Source organism: Xenopus laevis, chromosome 1S (genome assembly GCF_017654675.1).
Source record: "Xenopus laevis strain J_2021 chromosome 1S, Xenopus_laevis_v10.1, whole genome shotgun sequence".
NCBI classification, from domain to species: Eukaryota; Metazoa; Chordata; class Amphibia; order Anura; family Pipidae; genus Xenopus; species Xenopus laevis.
In genome coordinates this window covers 157588114-157602968 of record NC_054372.1, presented here as the reverse complement: position 1 = coordinate 157602968, position 14855 = coordinate 157588114, and the positions used below count along the sequence as shown (strand labels likewise).

General features: G+C 39.6%; 1 protein-coding gene across 4 annotated transcripts in view; it reads left to right on the top strand.

The window, feature by feature from the left end:
* The window catches only part of snx24.S (sorting nexin 24 S homeolog), a 77222-nt gene that overhangs the window by 29301 nt on the left and 33066 nt on the right, over positions 1-14855 (top strand). For all 4 annotated transcript variants that reach the window (XM_041580422.1, XM_018244286.2, XM_041580423.1 and 1 more), the window contains exons 2-3: positions 2934-3017; positions 5880-5984. In XM_041580422.1, coding sequence (XP_041436356.1) covers positions 2934-3017; positions 5880-5984 — 189 coding nt within the window. The remainder of the gene's footprint in view (positions 1-2933; positions 3018-5879; positions 5985-14855) is intronic.

The following is a 14855-nucleotide window of genomic DNA, read 5'->3' as shown; positions in this document are numbered from 1 at the left end:
GCTCCATTTTGCATGTAAATAGCTTTTCTATTTTTAAATAGCTTTTCTATTTCTAGCCAGCGGAATTATGGGGAACGAGAACAATGAGAAGTGGCTGTTGGGAAAAGAAACCTATGTGCTAAAAAACGCATGCTGATGGTTGCATGTGGTTTCAGTGGCGTATTTACGCTCTAGCGCGCTTTTTTAAAAACGCAACGTAAAAAAGGCCACGTCTGGCCTTGCCCTAAGTGACGCTGCCTGGCAGGTAGGATAGTAAAGCGCCGCTTGCTGCTATTTTTCCTCTTGATTGCAGGCGGTTCATATTTCATGGGTGCGCTTCGGTATTGTTTACAATAATTAATTCAAACATTTCTATTTTTTTGTTTTTGTTATTATCTTCTAAAAGATAGCATTATTCAATGGGAATCTAATTTCCTTGCAGTGTTTTTATTTTTCATCCATCTTTGTTTTGGCACCTTGAGTTATGTGATCCAATTTCCTGGTATTGTTAGGTGGGAGCAGGCTGCACTTTCTCAGCTGAAACGTGATAGAATAGGACAGCGCATGAATTAGACTTGTTTGAATCAGACTTTTAAATATGGTTTTCTTTGCAATGTAAGCAGCACTTGAAGCACTTAAAGAAAATATTGTGGTGGGTATTTTCTTAGTCATGTGCACTGAATTTGTTTTTATTATAGAGTATACTGGATTCTGAAGTTTTGAGAGCTCCCCTTCCTTTTTTTCTTATGTGCCTTTTAGTGGGGTTTCCGCAAGGTTTAGAATTTTAATACTGATGGCAGGGATTTAATTACCATGGCTTTTATCAGAAACATTTCAATGTGTAATATAGAAGTATCATGTTAGTTTCTTTTAATGTGCTGTAAGAAACGTGTATAGTATTTAGAGCCTGGCCCTAGGGCAAAGCACATGATTTATATTAGATTAGATACATACAGTATTAATATGTGGCCTGAGCGCCTGGAGTACAGCAGTTCTGCATGTTGCACCACACCTAGGGGGTTATTTACTCCGAATGCAAAAATCACGAAAAATTTGCGTTTTTTTTTTTAATATAAAATTGGACTTTTAAAAAATCACAAATTTTTCGGAATTTATTAAACCCTGAGGATGGAAAAGTCAGAATCTGAAAATCCGTGTCAAGGTATAAGTCAATGGGAGAAGTTCCAATGATTTTTTGATGTGCGCTGGGTTTTGTCCAATACCCCGAAGTTTTCTGAGTTTTTGGGTGAAAATTCAGAAAAAAACGTGAAAATCAGATGGGAAAAATCAGAAAAAAATGATTTTTTTCCCGCAAAGAAAATTTCCGGAGAATTTAATAATAAATAAGCTTTAAAAACCCATGCGGATTTGATCGGACTTTGATAAATAACCCCTCTAGACTTACCATCTTGCCCAACTTTTACCACTCTCTCCTATTATATGTGATGCTCACTTGCCAACTGTCCCTAATTGGACAGGCTAAATATATTGTTGCCTGTAGCCAATTGGCTGTAGAAGATTATTACAGAGATTAACTTTTTGTTATCAAAATAATACAATAATAAGAGTTTAGGATCTATACCCATGAGTTTTCCAGATGAGGGATCTTACCTTAATTTGGCTCCCCATACTAAAAAATCATCATTACATAGTTAGCATCAAGTACAGTGTGCTGTTTTATTATTATAGAGGAATAGGAAATCAGTTCTTTAAAGAATAAGAATTATTCACCCCCCCCCCCCCATTTATGGGAGATGGCCTTCCTTTATTTCAGAGGAACTGTCTGGATATCGGGTTTCCAGATAAGGAATACCATACCTTTACTTTTATTGTACTAGGATTATGTGGGGCAAATTTACTTAAGGGCGAATTTTCGCCAGCGTAGACTCCACCACACTTAGCGCCAATTCGCCAGGTGTAAATTCGCTATCACTGCGCTAATTCACTAAAATGCGAAGTTGCGTCTCTGCAGTTGAACACTGGCTAAGTTTTGCTAGCGTTAATTCGTCGGCATGAGTATTTCATACAGAGCTTTCGCTAACTTTCATTTCTGCCGAAACTACGTTAGCACTCTTATGCTTACCTCAATTTGAAAAGGCCGGTACATATAGGTTGTATATATGTCTTTATTAGAGATGTTGGTGCAAATGCTTGAAGTGGCAATTTATTATTAAAAATGTCCAAGGAAGCAAAATAAAAACAAACAGATCCTCTAATGCCCTAGACATGAGCCCACCCTAAAACAAATGTGACATACACCTCAAAAAGTTGGGGGAAAAAATGTTAACACAAAAATCTTTAATAGCTAGAACTTTTGAAAGCAATCCCGCTTTAAAATATGAAAAAAACCCAGCGTTTATTTGAACTTTTGTGACTTTCTGGCATACCGGATATGATGTCCGAAGTTTCCTCGTGAGGCAACTTTGGGCGACTACGGAAATCAAAGCGCCGCGAGTGCAATGGCGCTGGCGTTTTGGCATTATAGCAGACGTCAGGCAGGGGGAAGGCAGTTCAGGGAGATTGTTGCCCCGCAGAAGAGGCGATTAGTCGCCAGGTGACTAAATCCCAACGCAACGAGTCTGCTCGTGTTAAACCCTAAAGGAGGATGTAGCTTCATTTTATCAGTTTGTCAGGTCTAAGCTGGCAAAGGAAACTCTGGCGAAAGACGTAACGTTCTGTAAAATTCACACTTTAGTGAATTGGCGGAGTAACGATTGCTCATCTGAGCGAAAATTCACCTGGTGAAGGGTGTGAAGCTACGCTAGTCACTGTCTCTTTGCTAATGAAGCATTGTATATTGCATTCCCTGCTTTAGGAGAAAGAAATGAAAGGCCATGCATTTTATAAAGTACATTTTCCCCATTTAATCTGTGACCGTTACAAAGTAGCAAAGTTCCATTATTGTTCACTTATTACATTGTTTCAATTAACGCTTTCTCCTGGTATATTTTCAGGTGTTTAGAATAGAAGTACTGGTGAATGGCAGACGGCATTTTGTTGAAAAGCGGTACAGCGAATTCCATGCCCTTCATAAAAAGGTAAATATTACAGCTTCTGTGTATTATGTTTTATTCCTTGTGTGTTAGTGACCGTGTAAACCTTCCATAGGCGCATATAGAAATGATATTAATGAAAAAGGTAAACCACGGATGAGAAAAAGAAAAGTGTTACTACTGTATTCATCATTTTATCAAAAGGTAATGCAAAATATTTAATGTTTATATCTGCAGAACAAAAGATGAAAATTAGACAAAAGCTGGGAATACAAACAAGACACAAAGCTATTGGTAAAGTCCAAGCCAAATACAGCCAAAGACACAGATCAAAGGCTGCTGAAAAGTTCAGTTAATAACACATAAGAAAGGGTCTCGATATAGAAAAGGGTTGGACTTTAGACTGGTTAAGCGCACCTCAAAGTTGAATCTTCCAGTACAGGTATTAGACCTGTTATCCAGAATGCTCGGGACCTGGGGCTTTCCGGATAACTGATCTTTCTGTAATTTGGATTTCCATGCCTTAAGTCTACTAGAAAATCATATAAACATTAAATAAACCCTACATGCTGGTTTTCTTCCAATAATAATACTGTTTTATTATTACTACAGAGAAAAAGGAAATCATGTTTAAAAATGTGGATTATTTGGATAAAATGGAGTCTATGGGGGCAGGTCTTGTAATTTGGAGATTTCTGGATAATGGGTTTCCAGATAACGGATCCCATACCCGTACTTGTCTAATCCTCATACAACTATTCGTCAGGGTTACTCATTGCATAGAATGTGCATGTTTAAAATTAATAAATAAATAAAAATCTTAGTACTGGGGATGTTCCTCCTCCATATAGTGTATCTCAGCTGCTTCCACATAATGGATAAGACAGCCTTGTGTGGCAGGAGTGATCTGTCCTACTGAAGCGCCACTGCCTCCCCAAAAACCCTATAGCAGAAGCATTAACCCCAAGTCCCTTATCACTCCTGCATTCATCCTGCTCAGTACTCTCTCATTGATAATAAACATTGTGTTGCCCAGCAGTTGCCCATAGAGAATGACTTAGGCCAAGGCGTTGCTAAATCAGTAGAGAAGGAATGTTCTGCACAGATACTATACTGTGAGATTAAATAAAATGCTTCCCTTTTTAAATATCTAAACAGTAATTTAGCATATTGGTTATATGGCAGCAAAATATTATGAGCGCCATCACACTCTGCCGCATCCTAAGGAGCACTGGGTGCTCCGGTATTTAAGAGCGCAATCATGCGCACAGGGGCAGGCGCTAGGTCTGTGCAGCTGGCACTAGGACCGAACGACCACAGAATGGGGTGCGCATGTGTGAAGCTTCCTCCCTGGCTTTGGGGTGCCACTTGAATAAATCCGGCCCTGGGTACTTTATTCACTATATAATCTTACCAACACTGTGTAATGGCTTTCTGTACCAAATGCTTTTTTCATTTACAATGTAGTTGCAAACACTCCTAGGCATAAGGCTAGTTTTCAGGTTGAGAGCTTGATTGCTTATAATTTTGGCAAGAGTTTTTTGTCTTGTTGGGCAGCTGCATTGTCTGTGGGTTGCATCTCTGTAGCCTGTGCAATTCCAAATAACTTTAGAAGTAACTAACTTGTCTTTCACATGTGTTGTCACCAACTCCAGCAGCTGTGTTGATGGCCTATTCAAAGCATGACACATTAATAAAGTGAAAGGAAGTGTGTTTAGGTTTTTTTTTGTCTTTCTAAATAATAATAATAATACATAATAATAGATAAGTAAAATATTACTGGGCTGTCACTTAACACTTGGACGCTGGTGTAGTTTTGCCACAAAAACATTATTTTTGGACACATACTTTATTGATGCGAGTAAAGCAGTGAGATATTACACATTGATCATGCAGTCATCCATAATAGCCAATCATATATTTGCTTTCAGTTTTTAATTTTTAGTAGACTGTTCTCAGCTAAAGGTGGTCATACACAGGGAGATCTGCTCGTTTGGCGATGTCACCAAACGAACGGATCTCTCCCCCATATGCCCACATTGAAATGGGCAATATCAGGCTGATCCGATCGAGGGTCCTAGGGCCCAACGATCGGATCAGAATGGAGGCCAAGTGGGTGGTCGGATTGCGGGAACGAATCAACGAAAAGTTGCCCTATGGTTATCTGGCTGACTTTCAACCAGATATCGATAGGGAAAGCCCGTCGAGGACTCTACACACGTGCCGATAAGCTGCAGCTTTTATCAGCCCGTGTATGGGGGCCAACTTGCCATCTGTTGGTAATTGCCCTGGTGCAATACAGCATGCATCATGTGAGTAAATTAGCCCTGTGTGATATTCCTTTTTGTGTCTATGAACCTTGCAGACTCACTGCTGTTTGCTACTTAGAAATAAACACAAGCAACTCCTATGTGACTTGTCATGGGCTTTAGAGGCCAGAAGTGATGGGGTAACTATAGAGGAAACAGACCCTGTGGTTGAGGAGGGCCCAGACCTCAGGATCTACTTCTTCTAAAGTTATTTGGAATCCAGCCGCTGTCTTACCTACCTCCGGTTTGGGGGCCATGGGGCGTGGAGTGGGCAGAAAGTTGTTGGGCAGTTGGGATTGTAGTGCAGGCCCTCTGAAGATTTATTTGCATGGGGGCCTGGCTCACTCTACTTATGCCACTGGCCAGAAGATAAGACATACTGTATAGAGCTATTGGTGTCACATTTGAATCCGTAGTGACATGGCTCTGCCTTGGCAGGTGAACCCAAAATAACATTTTAAGAATTAAATAAAGCACCCGGATCTATTGTAAAATATCACTTTTTAAGTGTATTGACTGGTGTAAGCTTGCTTGTTTATAACGTGGGATAAATTAATGACACCTGACATGTAAAACAGTTTTTCTTTTTGCTCTTTAGCTTAAAAAAGGCATTAAAACTCCAGAGATCCCATCTAAACATGTAAGAAACTGGCTGCCTAAAGTGTTGGAGCAACGTCGGCAGGGTCTAGAGGCATATTTGCAGGTAAGACGGTCATTCCATTAACAACATTGCTGGATATCTGAGAGGCAGTTGTGTAGGGACAAGTTTGCATTGGTCTTGTAATGTAACTGCTGCTGTAGTTTTAATTCAGGCAGATTTGCTCATGGTACCATATAAATGTAAATACTGTAGACTAAATCAATGCTTGCAGTACTAAAAACTCAAAATGCCTTGGCAAAAGTTAGTGTACTCTCCCTGAGCACTGGAAAAAATGTATCTATCATATGCCTGCGAATGAAGTAATTGGTGTTTATTTTCAGCTACTTAGTAATGATATATAAGCTGTGCACTTGTTTGCCCATGCCTAATGAAGCAGAAAAACAAACAAAATTCATAGTAAGGGCAGTGGCACACGGGAAGATTTGTCACCACAATTTTTGAGACACGGCGGCAGTCGATAAATCTCCTGAAAATGCCTCTCCATTGCTGGGAATAGTAATTCCTGGTGGTATGTCCAACTGATCACCAAGTTGCCCGGAGTTTCCTCTGGAGGCATCTTCAGGCGATTTAACAATCAGTTGGGCATACCACCAGCGATTTCAATTACCGGCAATGGAAAGGCATTTTCAGGAGATTTGTCACCTGCAGTCACGTCTAAAAAAAACGCGGGCCAAATCTTCCCAGTGCCACTGCCCTAAGGGACACCCTGGGCAGGAGGAAAAATAGCAGAAAACCTTATTGTAAGAGAAAATATTTGTTCATTTAAAAGCATTTGTATAGATTTGGGATCTATTATCTTGAAACTCATTAGCCAGAAACCTCCAAAAAACATTTTATACTATTTTACTCAACGATTTGTCTTTTTTTCCTAGTTCAGGTTTTTGTTTTTTTTTTGGAATAAAATAAGTCTAAATATGTAGCAATACAAACTAAATGCACAAAAATACAGGTGATGCTCCAATATCAAATATGTATAGTTTCATGAATCTCTACATAAAAATACATGAGCTAATACGTAAATGCGAATCCTTATCTGTGTAGTATAAAAACATACAGCAGTACAGTACTGAATCGTCAAAGCCCCAAAGCAAAAAAATCTGCATATTTTAGACTGCAAGGCCAATGTTAAATAATTTGACCACAGAGAACCAATCAAATAAAATAGTGTATGCAGGTGATTGTAGAGCTTGCAGCTTGAACAATTCTACAATTGTAAATTTTACATTTTTTTTTTTTATTGCCAACATTCTGGCTGCAGCAAAACAAGCATCTTGCATTGGACAACCCTCTAGAAAACCGATTTTTTTTACTACTCCTACTACAATCTACCTACTACTCCTACTACTCCTACTAAAGTGCAAATCCAAGCTAAACTGAGAGTTTTTTAATTACATTTCTGAAAATCCTCTCCATGCTGGTATTTTACACTTTTCCCCCATAATAATAATACTCATATGAAATATATAAATATGAATGACAGGGGACTTCTGAATAAATTCAATACCCAGTTTGCACAGAATTACAACCCTGTGTGGCATATAGAGACAAATACTTTGTGCAAATAGATTAAGGGCAAACACAAATAATTAAAAACAATGACACCACACTCTCTGGCTTTACCGAAGGGGGCAGGGCACCCAGGCAGAGTTCGGCCAACCCGCTGGATTTGGGCAGCCCACACAACACTACTGGCCCACCTATGGAGAGGATGGGAGGGCGCTATTTTAAGCATGAAATAATGAGTGGCTTTATTAGAAAACGGCTTGTTGGAAGCACAACCAGCACCTTTTTTCTGACTATAGATCCCCTTTAATGTTTATATTTTTTTCGTTTATTCTAAGCACGGTGTTCCACATTGCAGAAAAATCCTTCGTCTAGAAAACCTAAGTGTCCTGGTTAAAAATGGATCCCATCCCTTTATAAGCAAATCTTCCCTCGTTTTATCCAGACACAGAATTTGATTAGAATTACATTGTCTTTTCAATTCTCTTCTTTGATAAATTATAAAAATAAAAAAAAAGCTTGATTCACTTTTTCTTGTAATTATGTGTATTGATTTTCGTTGCGCTGCTGTTTCAATAGAAAAAAAATAGAAGACAAAATTGGAATAGGAATTCCCAGCGGAGCCATCTTCTCCTTTATTTTCTTTGATAATAGGAAATAAAAGCACATCACTAAAAGTGGAGACATTGAAAGTGAAATGTTTTTTTCCGTAGCGGTATCCGATCCCGGTAGAAATCGCGGATCCTTATTAAAAAGTTTGAGCGCTGTGTTAAATAATATTAATGGCCCTGGTTGTAAGTACTTAACAGTTCTTTTCCCACACAACTGAATGTATTGATTGATCTGGGCTTGATGCAGCACTTCAGATTATACGACTAATTCTGCGTTTGTAAAGTGCCCCACATATCTTTAAATGAATCAAGATGATGATGTAGATTGCGAAAAGCAGAAAACCATCCATCTCTTTTTGATCGGTTAATAACTTGAATCCATCATTGTGTATATCAGCTGGACTCCGTTTGTGGGATGAATTCTTGTCTCAGGCAACCTCTGGAACCCGACTGCCTGAGTTTAGATTAGATAGCACCTATAAAAGCACCTTCTCTTTTACCAATGGGCTTCTAATACTATTAAAGTTTACCTAGCTGTTTGAATCTTTCGTTTTAAGTGGTTGTTATTTAGAATTTAGAATGTTTATATGATTAGCTTGAGCAGTCTTTAGGACAAGAAAAGCCTATTTCACTAAGGGGTTCCAAAATTTTAGCACCCCCCCCAGGTGGAAAAGATTACTTTTTTCCCAAGGTCAGTTGCACCTGCCTGGGCTGTACCAGCATTTACCTTGCACTGAAACTTTCCAGTTTTACTTAACTGCACATGCGAGAATAAGGGGCAGATTTATCAAGGGTCGAATTTCGAGTTCAAATTTTGAATTAAAATTTTCGAGTTCTTTTTTTTTATGGCCAAAACTGTCAAATTAGACTAGGCAGTTATCAAAATTCGACTGGAGTTTTAAAAAAAAAATCGAATTCAATTTTCGAGATTTATCAAACTCAAATTTGGCTATTTGCCACCTAAAGGTGGCTATACACGGGCAGATAAAGTTGCCGATATCGATCGGTTAGACCAATTTGACAGCTTATCTGCCCGTGTATGGAGGCTTCCGACGGGTCTTCCCGATCGATATCTGCCCACGATATTGATCGGGAAGGTTTGATTTTTAACCGACCGACCCGTTGGAGCCCCTTGGCGTATCGTAATTCGATCGTTCACCCATACGTCCAAACGTTCTAATTACCCCCGATATAGCCATGCCATGCCGTTAGTGGCATATCGGGGAAAGATCAATTCGTTTGGCTATGTCGCCAAACGAGCGAATCTTTGAGTCTATGGCAAGCTTAAAACCCGCCGAATTTCTGTATAAGTCAATGGGAGAGGTCCAGGGATCAATTTGGTGATGTTTGCAGCCTTCCTGACATTCAGATCAAGTTTTTAAAACTCAAATCGAATTAGATTTGAGTTTTCGTGTCGATTCCTATTCACCCGAGTTTAGAAAATTTATTTTTATATTCGACCCTTGATAAATGTGCCTCTATGAGTTTGCCTGGTACTTTTGGGAAAAAAGGTAAGCAAAATGCTGGTGCAGCAATTAGACTTTGTTTCCCCCCACTGTCTGTTCAGTTTTCTCTGAAGCTCCCACCCTTCCCAGCTAAAGTCAGGTGATCCCACTAGTGGCCAATAAAATGGCAGCCAAGTTTGGGAGTTTTAACCTTGAAAGCAGCTAGTAAGTTGCAGGTAAGACTTAATCCCTTTGTAAAATGTATAATGAAGCAATAGAATTCTTAATAAAAATGTCCTTAATATATTGATAATGGGTTTAGTGCAGAGGACCTCTTGTATTTGTCCAGTTTACGCTGAACACAAGCTCCTGCCCAGGAAAAAAACATAGTGATTTTATTTAAATTCAAGACAACCAACATTTTGGCACCCCCTCCCCCAATGAAATGCGGTTTCCTTGTCCTTTAAAGGGCACCTGTCACCCTAAAATAGTTTCTCCCACCAGATGTGCGGGCAGTTTTTTATATCTTTTGTATTTTGAAGTATCCCATTAGCACTAGGTCTGTACCAGGAGGGAGGTGGCCATGTTGTATAGTGTGCATGTGCATAATGGCCTTCTGACCTATTCGCCTAACAATCTGACGTCATGCGCATAATGAGCAAGTTGAGGCACTGTCTCGTATGCACTTGCCTGTACCTTAACATGCCTGTCTGCACCCCTCAAATCTGAGCATTGAGGACCATCAGCTGAACTGGAACAAATAGCCAAAATCACTGGGCACCACTCCTTTAGGGTAATGTCACACAGTGCGTTTTGTCGCAGCTACAAAATGCAAATACAAAATACAAAATGCCAGAAAATGCCTTGTTGTTGTAGGGATAACCTCTTCTAAAAAACTCAAATTGCTAAATTACTCCAAATAGATATCAAGGCATTTTTGAGCAATTACACTATTTGAGTGTTTTAGTAGAGGCTATTCTCTCTGAAATGCTTTCCCGCCGGCTAGAATGTAAACGGACGGCGGAATGGCACTCCGGTCGCATTATTTTTCCGAAGACGCCTGAAATAGCCTTATGAGGTAACTTCGGAAAAACAAAGCAATCTGAGTGACATCCCGCCGGCGATTTACATTCTAGCCTGCGGGAAGGCATTTTGGGGAGATTAGTTGCCCGAAGATGAGGAGATTTGTCAATGGGCGACTAATCTCTCCGAATAGCTACGCGTGCCACCACCCTTATAATAAAATAGCACCTTGTACTTGATCCCACCTAAGATATAATTATCTTATAGGAGGCAAAACAATCCGTTGTGGTTTACTTTTTTATTTTTTTAACAAATTTAGGGTATAGTGATCGGAATTTACAGAAAGACTCCGTATCTGGGAAAACCCAGGTCCCAAGCATTCTGGATAACCGGTCCCGTACCAATACAGACAATGGGTTGGAGCCATTTGCTTTTTTTCAGAAATAGATGACCTTAAACCTCCACTGGCTTGGAATAAGGAAAGGAATATTCAGGGAACATTAATTCATAGGGCATGCAGTGAGGGGTTTGCGTCATGTCCTTAATTGGTTCTTTAATGCTAAATACCAGGCACTTTGCATTTTTTTCATACCATTAGAGTGACATGTAAATAACATTGAAAAGCTGCTGTAGTTCACCTCTAGTGTACAGGACCTGCGAGGACACAGACTCAGCATCTACTGCTACACAGTCAGTAAGTCTGGGTCTTTTTATGATCTACAGGTTAATAAAAAGTTTTCGTTTATCAATTCCTCTAATAAGCAAGAGCTTGCAGCTCGTTTTCATTAACACTCCTTAACTAGTAAAGATTAATGTATATTTCTCTTGCTAATTCTTTCCAATTACTTAGCTGATATGAATTCCCTGGCCTTGTTAATTATACTGACGCACGGTGGGTAAACGTGAGCCATATTTCCACAAGAGGGAATTGCAACAGAGTAACCTTGCCCTCCAGGTAGAAATCTCAGCAGATTTGGCCCTCTGATATAAGCCAATTCATTTTCAGATCAAGCCTAATTGCTGAAGACTGGCTGCCACGGGTACACTGGCAGTCCTGAGTACAAGGCATGTAGGTTCTTCTGAGAGCAAATAAGAAAAGATTAATTGTTTGTTTTCTTCCACCCCCCCAGAGAAATCCAGCTGCTTAATCAAGAAAAATCATTTCTTCTTCTACAGGTTAGCTTTATTTGTCAAACTGGGACAATTACATAAAAAGTAAGGCAGAAGGATATGTTATGTGTGAAATATTGGTAGTTTTCTATAATAGTCAGTAGAAATAAATGTAACCCGGCAGAAGGATTAATAGGTATCGTGCACATTTCTCATAGTTAGTAATTTGGCGCTTGGATTTTTTTGCAGACTAATACTATTAGATTGTATCCCTATTTGTTTTGTCTTTTGCCTTGAGAAATGCAATCAAAGAGACAATAGTAGAAAAAAGAAGGGGGGGGGGAACGAGAATTTTCTAAATTGCTCTTAATTGCTTAAGCACAATGTGAACTAAACATTGTTTCCAATTATAGGACTTGCTTCATGCAAGCACCATTAATTCTCTCCTTCCCCATCTGATAAATAAGCTATCAAACTGGGGCCGATACATTGGAAGCAATTAGTTCCAAACAAAGCCACATAACTGGAAACCACTGCAAGAGCTAATGAATGCAAATTCTGTAGGGAAGGAGAAATAATGGTGTAAGCACTTCATAGTTAATATTTTCCTGTTTATTCTGTCGCTAAAAATTCCTTCATCATGCTTTTCTAGAAAAAAGAAATGTTTGGTGGAAAAGGTTATACAAGTTATTTGGGGTTGTAAAACTATTAACCAAATTCATTTAAAATCTGCCCCATTGCTAGTAGTAACAATCTAATCTGATTTGTAATCTTAAGCATAGTTAAGATTACAAGTCAGTGGCCACTATAAGCTCTCTCTTAGGGCTCTTACACATGAGCGTTCTGACCTGCGCTTCCCTGCGTTCCGTTTTTTGGCGTTCAGCCGCAGGGGAGTGCAGGAATAGACGCAAGTCATTATTTGAAATGGGGCTGTACTCACTCAGGCGCGTGTAGGCGCCGAACGCAGGAAAAATGCAGCATGTTGCGTCTGAACCTGCGTTCGGCGCCTACACGCGCCTGAGTGAGTACAGCCCATTTCAAATAATGACTTGCGTCTATTCCTGCGCTCCCCTGCGGCTGAACGCCAAAAAACGGAACGCAGGGGAGCGCAGGTCAGAACGCTCATGTGTAAGAGCCCTTAAAGGAGAATTCAAACCCCTCCCCCCTACCCTGGGTAGATCCCCCTCCCTCCTCCCCCCCAGGCAAATGCCCCTAATTTTTTACTCATGGAATAAATTTCCGGTCCCGAACAACTGCGCATTCCCCCAAAAGTCACAAAATGTCCGAAAAAATTTCAGAAATTTTCGTGACTTTCGGCGCATGCGCCAAAAACTTCCAAAAAACAAAGAAGAAAGAAGATGCTGCCCATGAACTCCTGTGGCCAGAATATGTACGGAGGGGTGTGTAAAAAAATTAGGGCCATTTGCCCGGGGGGGGGCAGGTAGGCTGGGGGGGAGGAGGGGGAGGGTCTTCCCAGGGTAGGGGGGTTTATTACGGATTGAATTCTCCTTTAAACGGGCTCATTAGGAAAACATCTTTACAGAACAGGTTAGTCATCTGAACTCATTAAACATTCACTCAATGATTTGTTTGTGTTTGTTTGAGCAACCAAGAATATACTCAAAAAAATTACAAATTTAGATAGGTGACAATAATATATATAGTCATGATTATAAGTAAGTACATACCATATATTTTAAAATATGTGGACATTTTTTTTAAAAAATTTTTTACCAGTCCTTCATGCTGAACTTTTAGATGATTTTTGAGAGGTTTCTTGTACCCTAATTCAACTATTTTAAATCCCCTCAAAATCTTAGAGGCCCATTTATAAAAGGTTGTATGTCAAATTCATTTGAATTTTTTTAAATTCAAATATACTCACAGTTGGACTGGGAGGTTATTTAAGGAAAAATTCTAATATCTAATCGATTGAATGGTTCAGACCTAAAAATTCAAATTGTATTCTATTAGTATTTGATTCGTACGAATCGAGTTTTTCTTGAATGTCTCCATATGGCTCAACTAGGTAACTGTTTCTATGGTTGAGGTGTAATAAATCTCGCATTTGAATAGGGGGTTTAAAATTCGAATGTGGTTTAGATCCAGTCATTGACTTGGCCACAGGGCCAGATTTACATAGCAGGTGCCCCTAGGCCCGCTGCCGTTCGTCACCCCTGTCCCCTTCCCCCTTATTCATGCACATTCACAAATTTTCATCATCAGGTTAGGAGCACTGGGGATTGGCGTACAGGAGATTTAAAAAAACATTTGTATCCCTGAGCAGCCCCAGAGCTTTCGAACCAATGTAGATGTGGTTGGGCAGTTTGCTGCCCTAGGCCCAGGCCTTGGTGGCCTTTCCACAAATCCCGGCCTACTTGACCATTCAAAAACTTCCATTTCTTTTTTTTAACCATCCCTTGGTGGATCTACTGAATTGGTTAGGATCATTGTTATATTGCACAGTCTACTCCCAGTGGAGCTTCAAGCTTTTGATAGATGGTCTCACATTATACTCACACACACTCTTGTACAATGAAGAATTGGATAGTGGATTCTATGATGGTAAATTGTCTAGGCCCTGATGTAGCTAGAGAAACAAAGTAGAGAGACGCACACCCTAAGGTTAAGATAAGAGGTGCTAATCCGTGGGAGGCTCCCCATGCGGGTCTCCAGGGCTAAGATAATAAAAATCGAAGAACGGATTGCACACTCGATTTGAAAAAATCATAAACAAAATTTATTAATCAAAAAAAAGAAAGTTTACAAAAAATTCCAAAACAAATAGTGAGCCCAACGCGTTTCGACCATAGTGGTCTTCCTCAGGGGCACAAATAATAAATAATGAAAAAAGAAAAGGCAGAGGAGCACATCAGCCCTACAACTTGAACATTTTCACACCATAATTTACAGCTGCTATCAGGTCATTCTGTGGAAATGCTGTGTTGAGATTTTGTTAAATATGTTTTTTGGTATGGTGACCAAATAGCAGACTATCTTTGCCTCATTGCACATTGTTCCAGAAGTACTGGTCTTTGCATAGATGTTTACAACATATGTCTTGCCCTGATGTTCTTTTTCGACAACAGTGGTTTTCCTGGCACATATCCCATGTAGATTGCATCTCTGAAACCTCTTTCAAATGGTAGACTTATGCACTTTAGCCTCACTAGTAGAGATAACTAACTGTAGTTCTTGAGAGAAAAGTCTGGGGATATTAG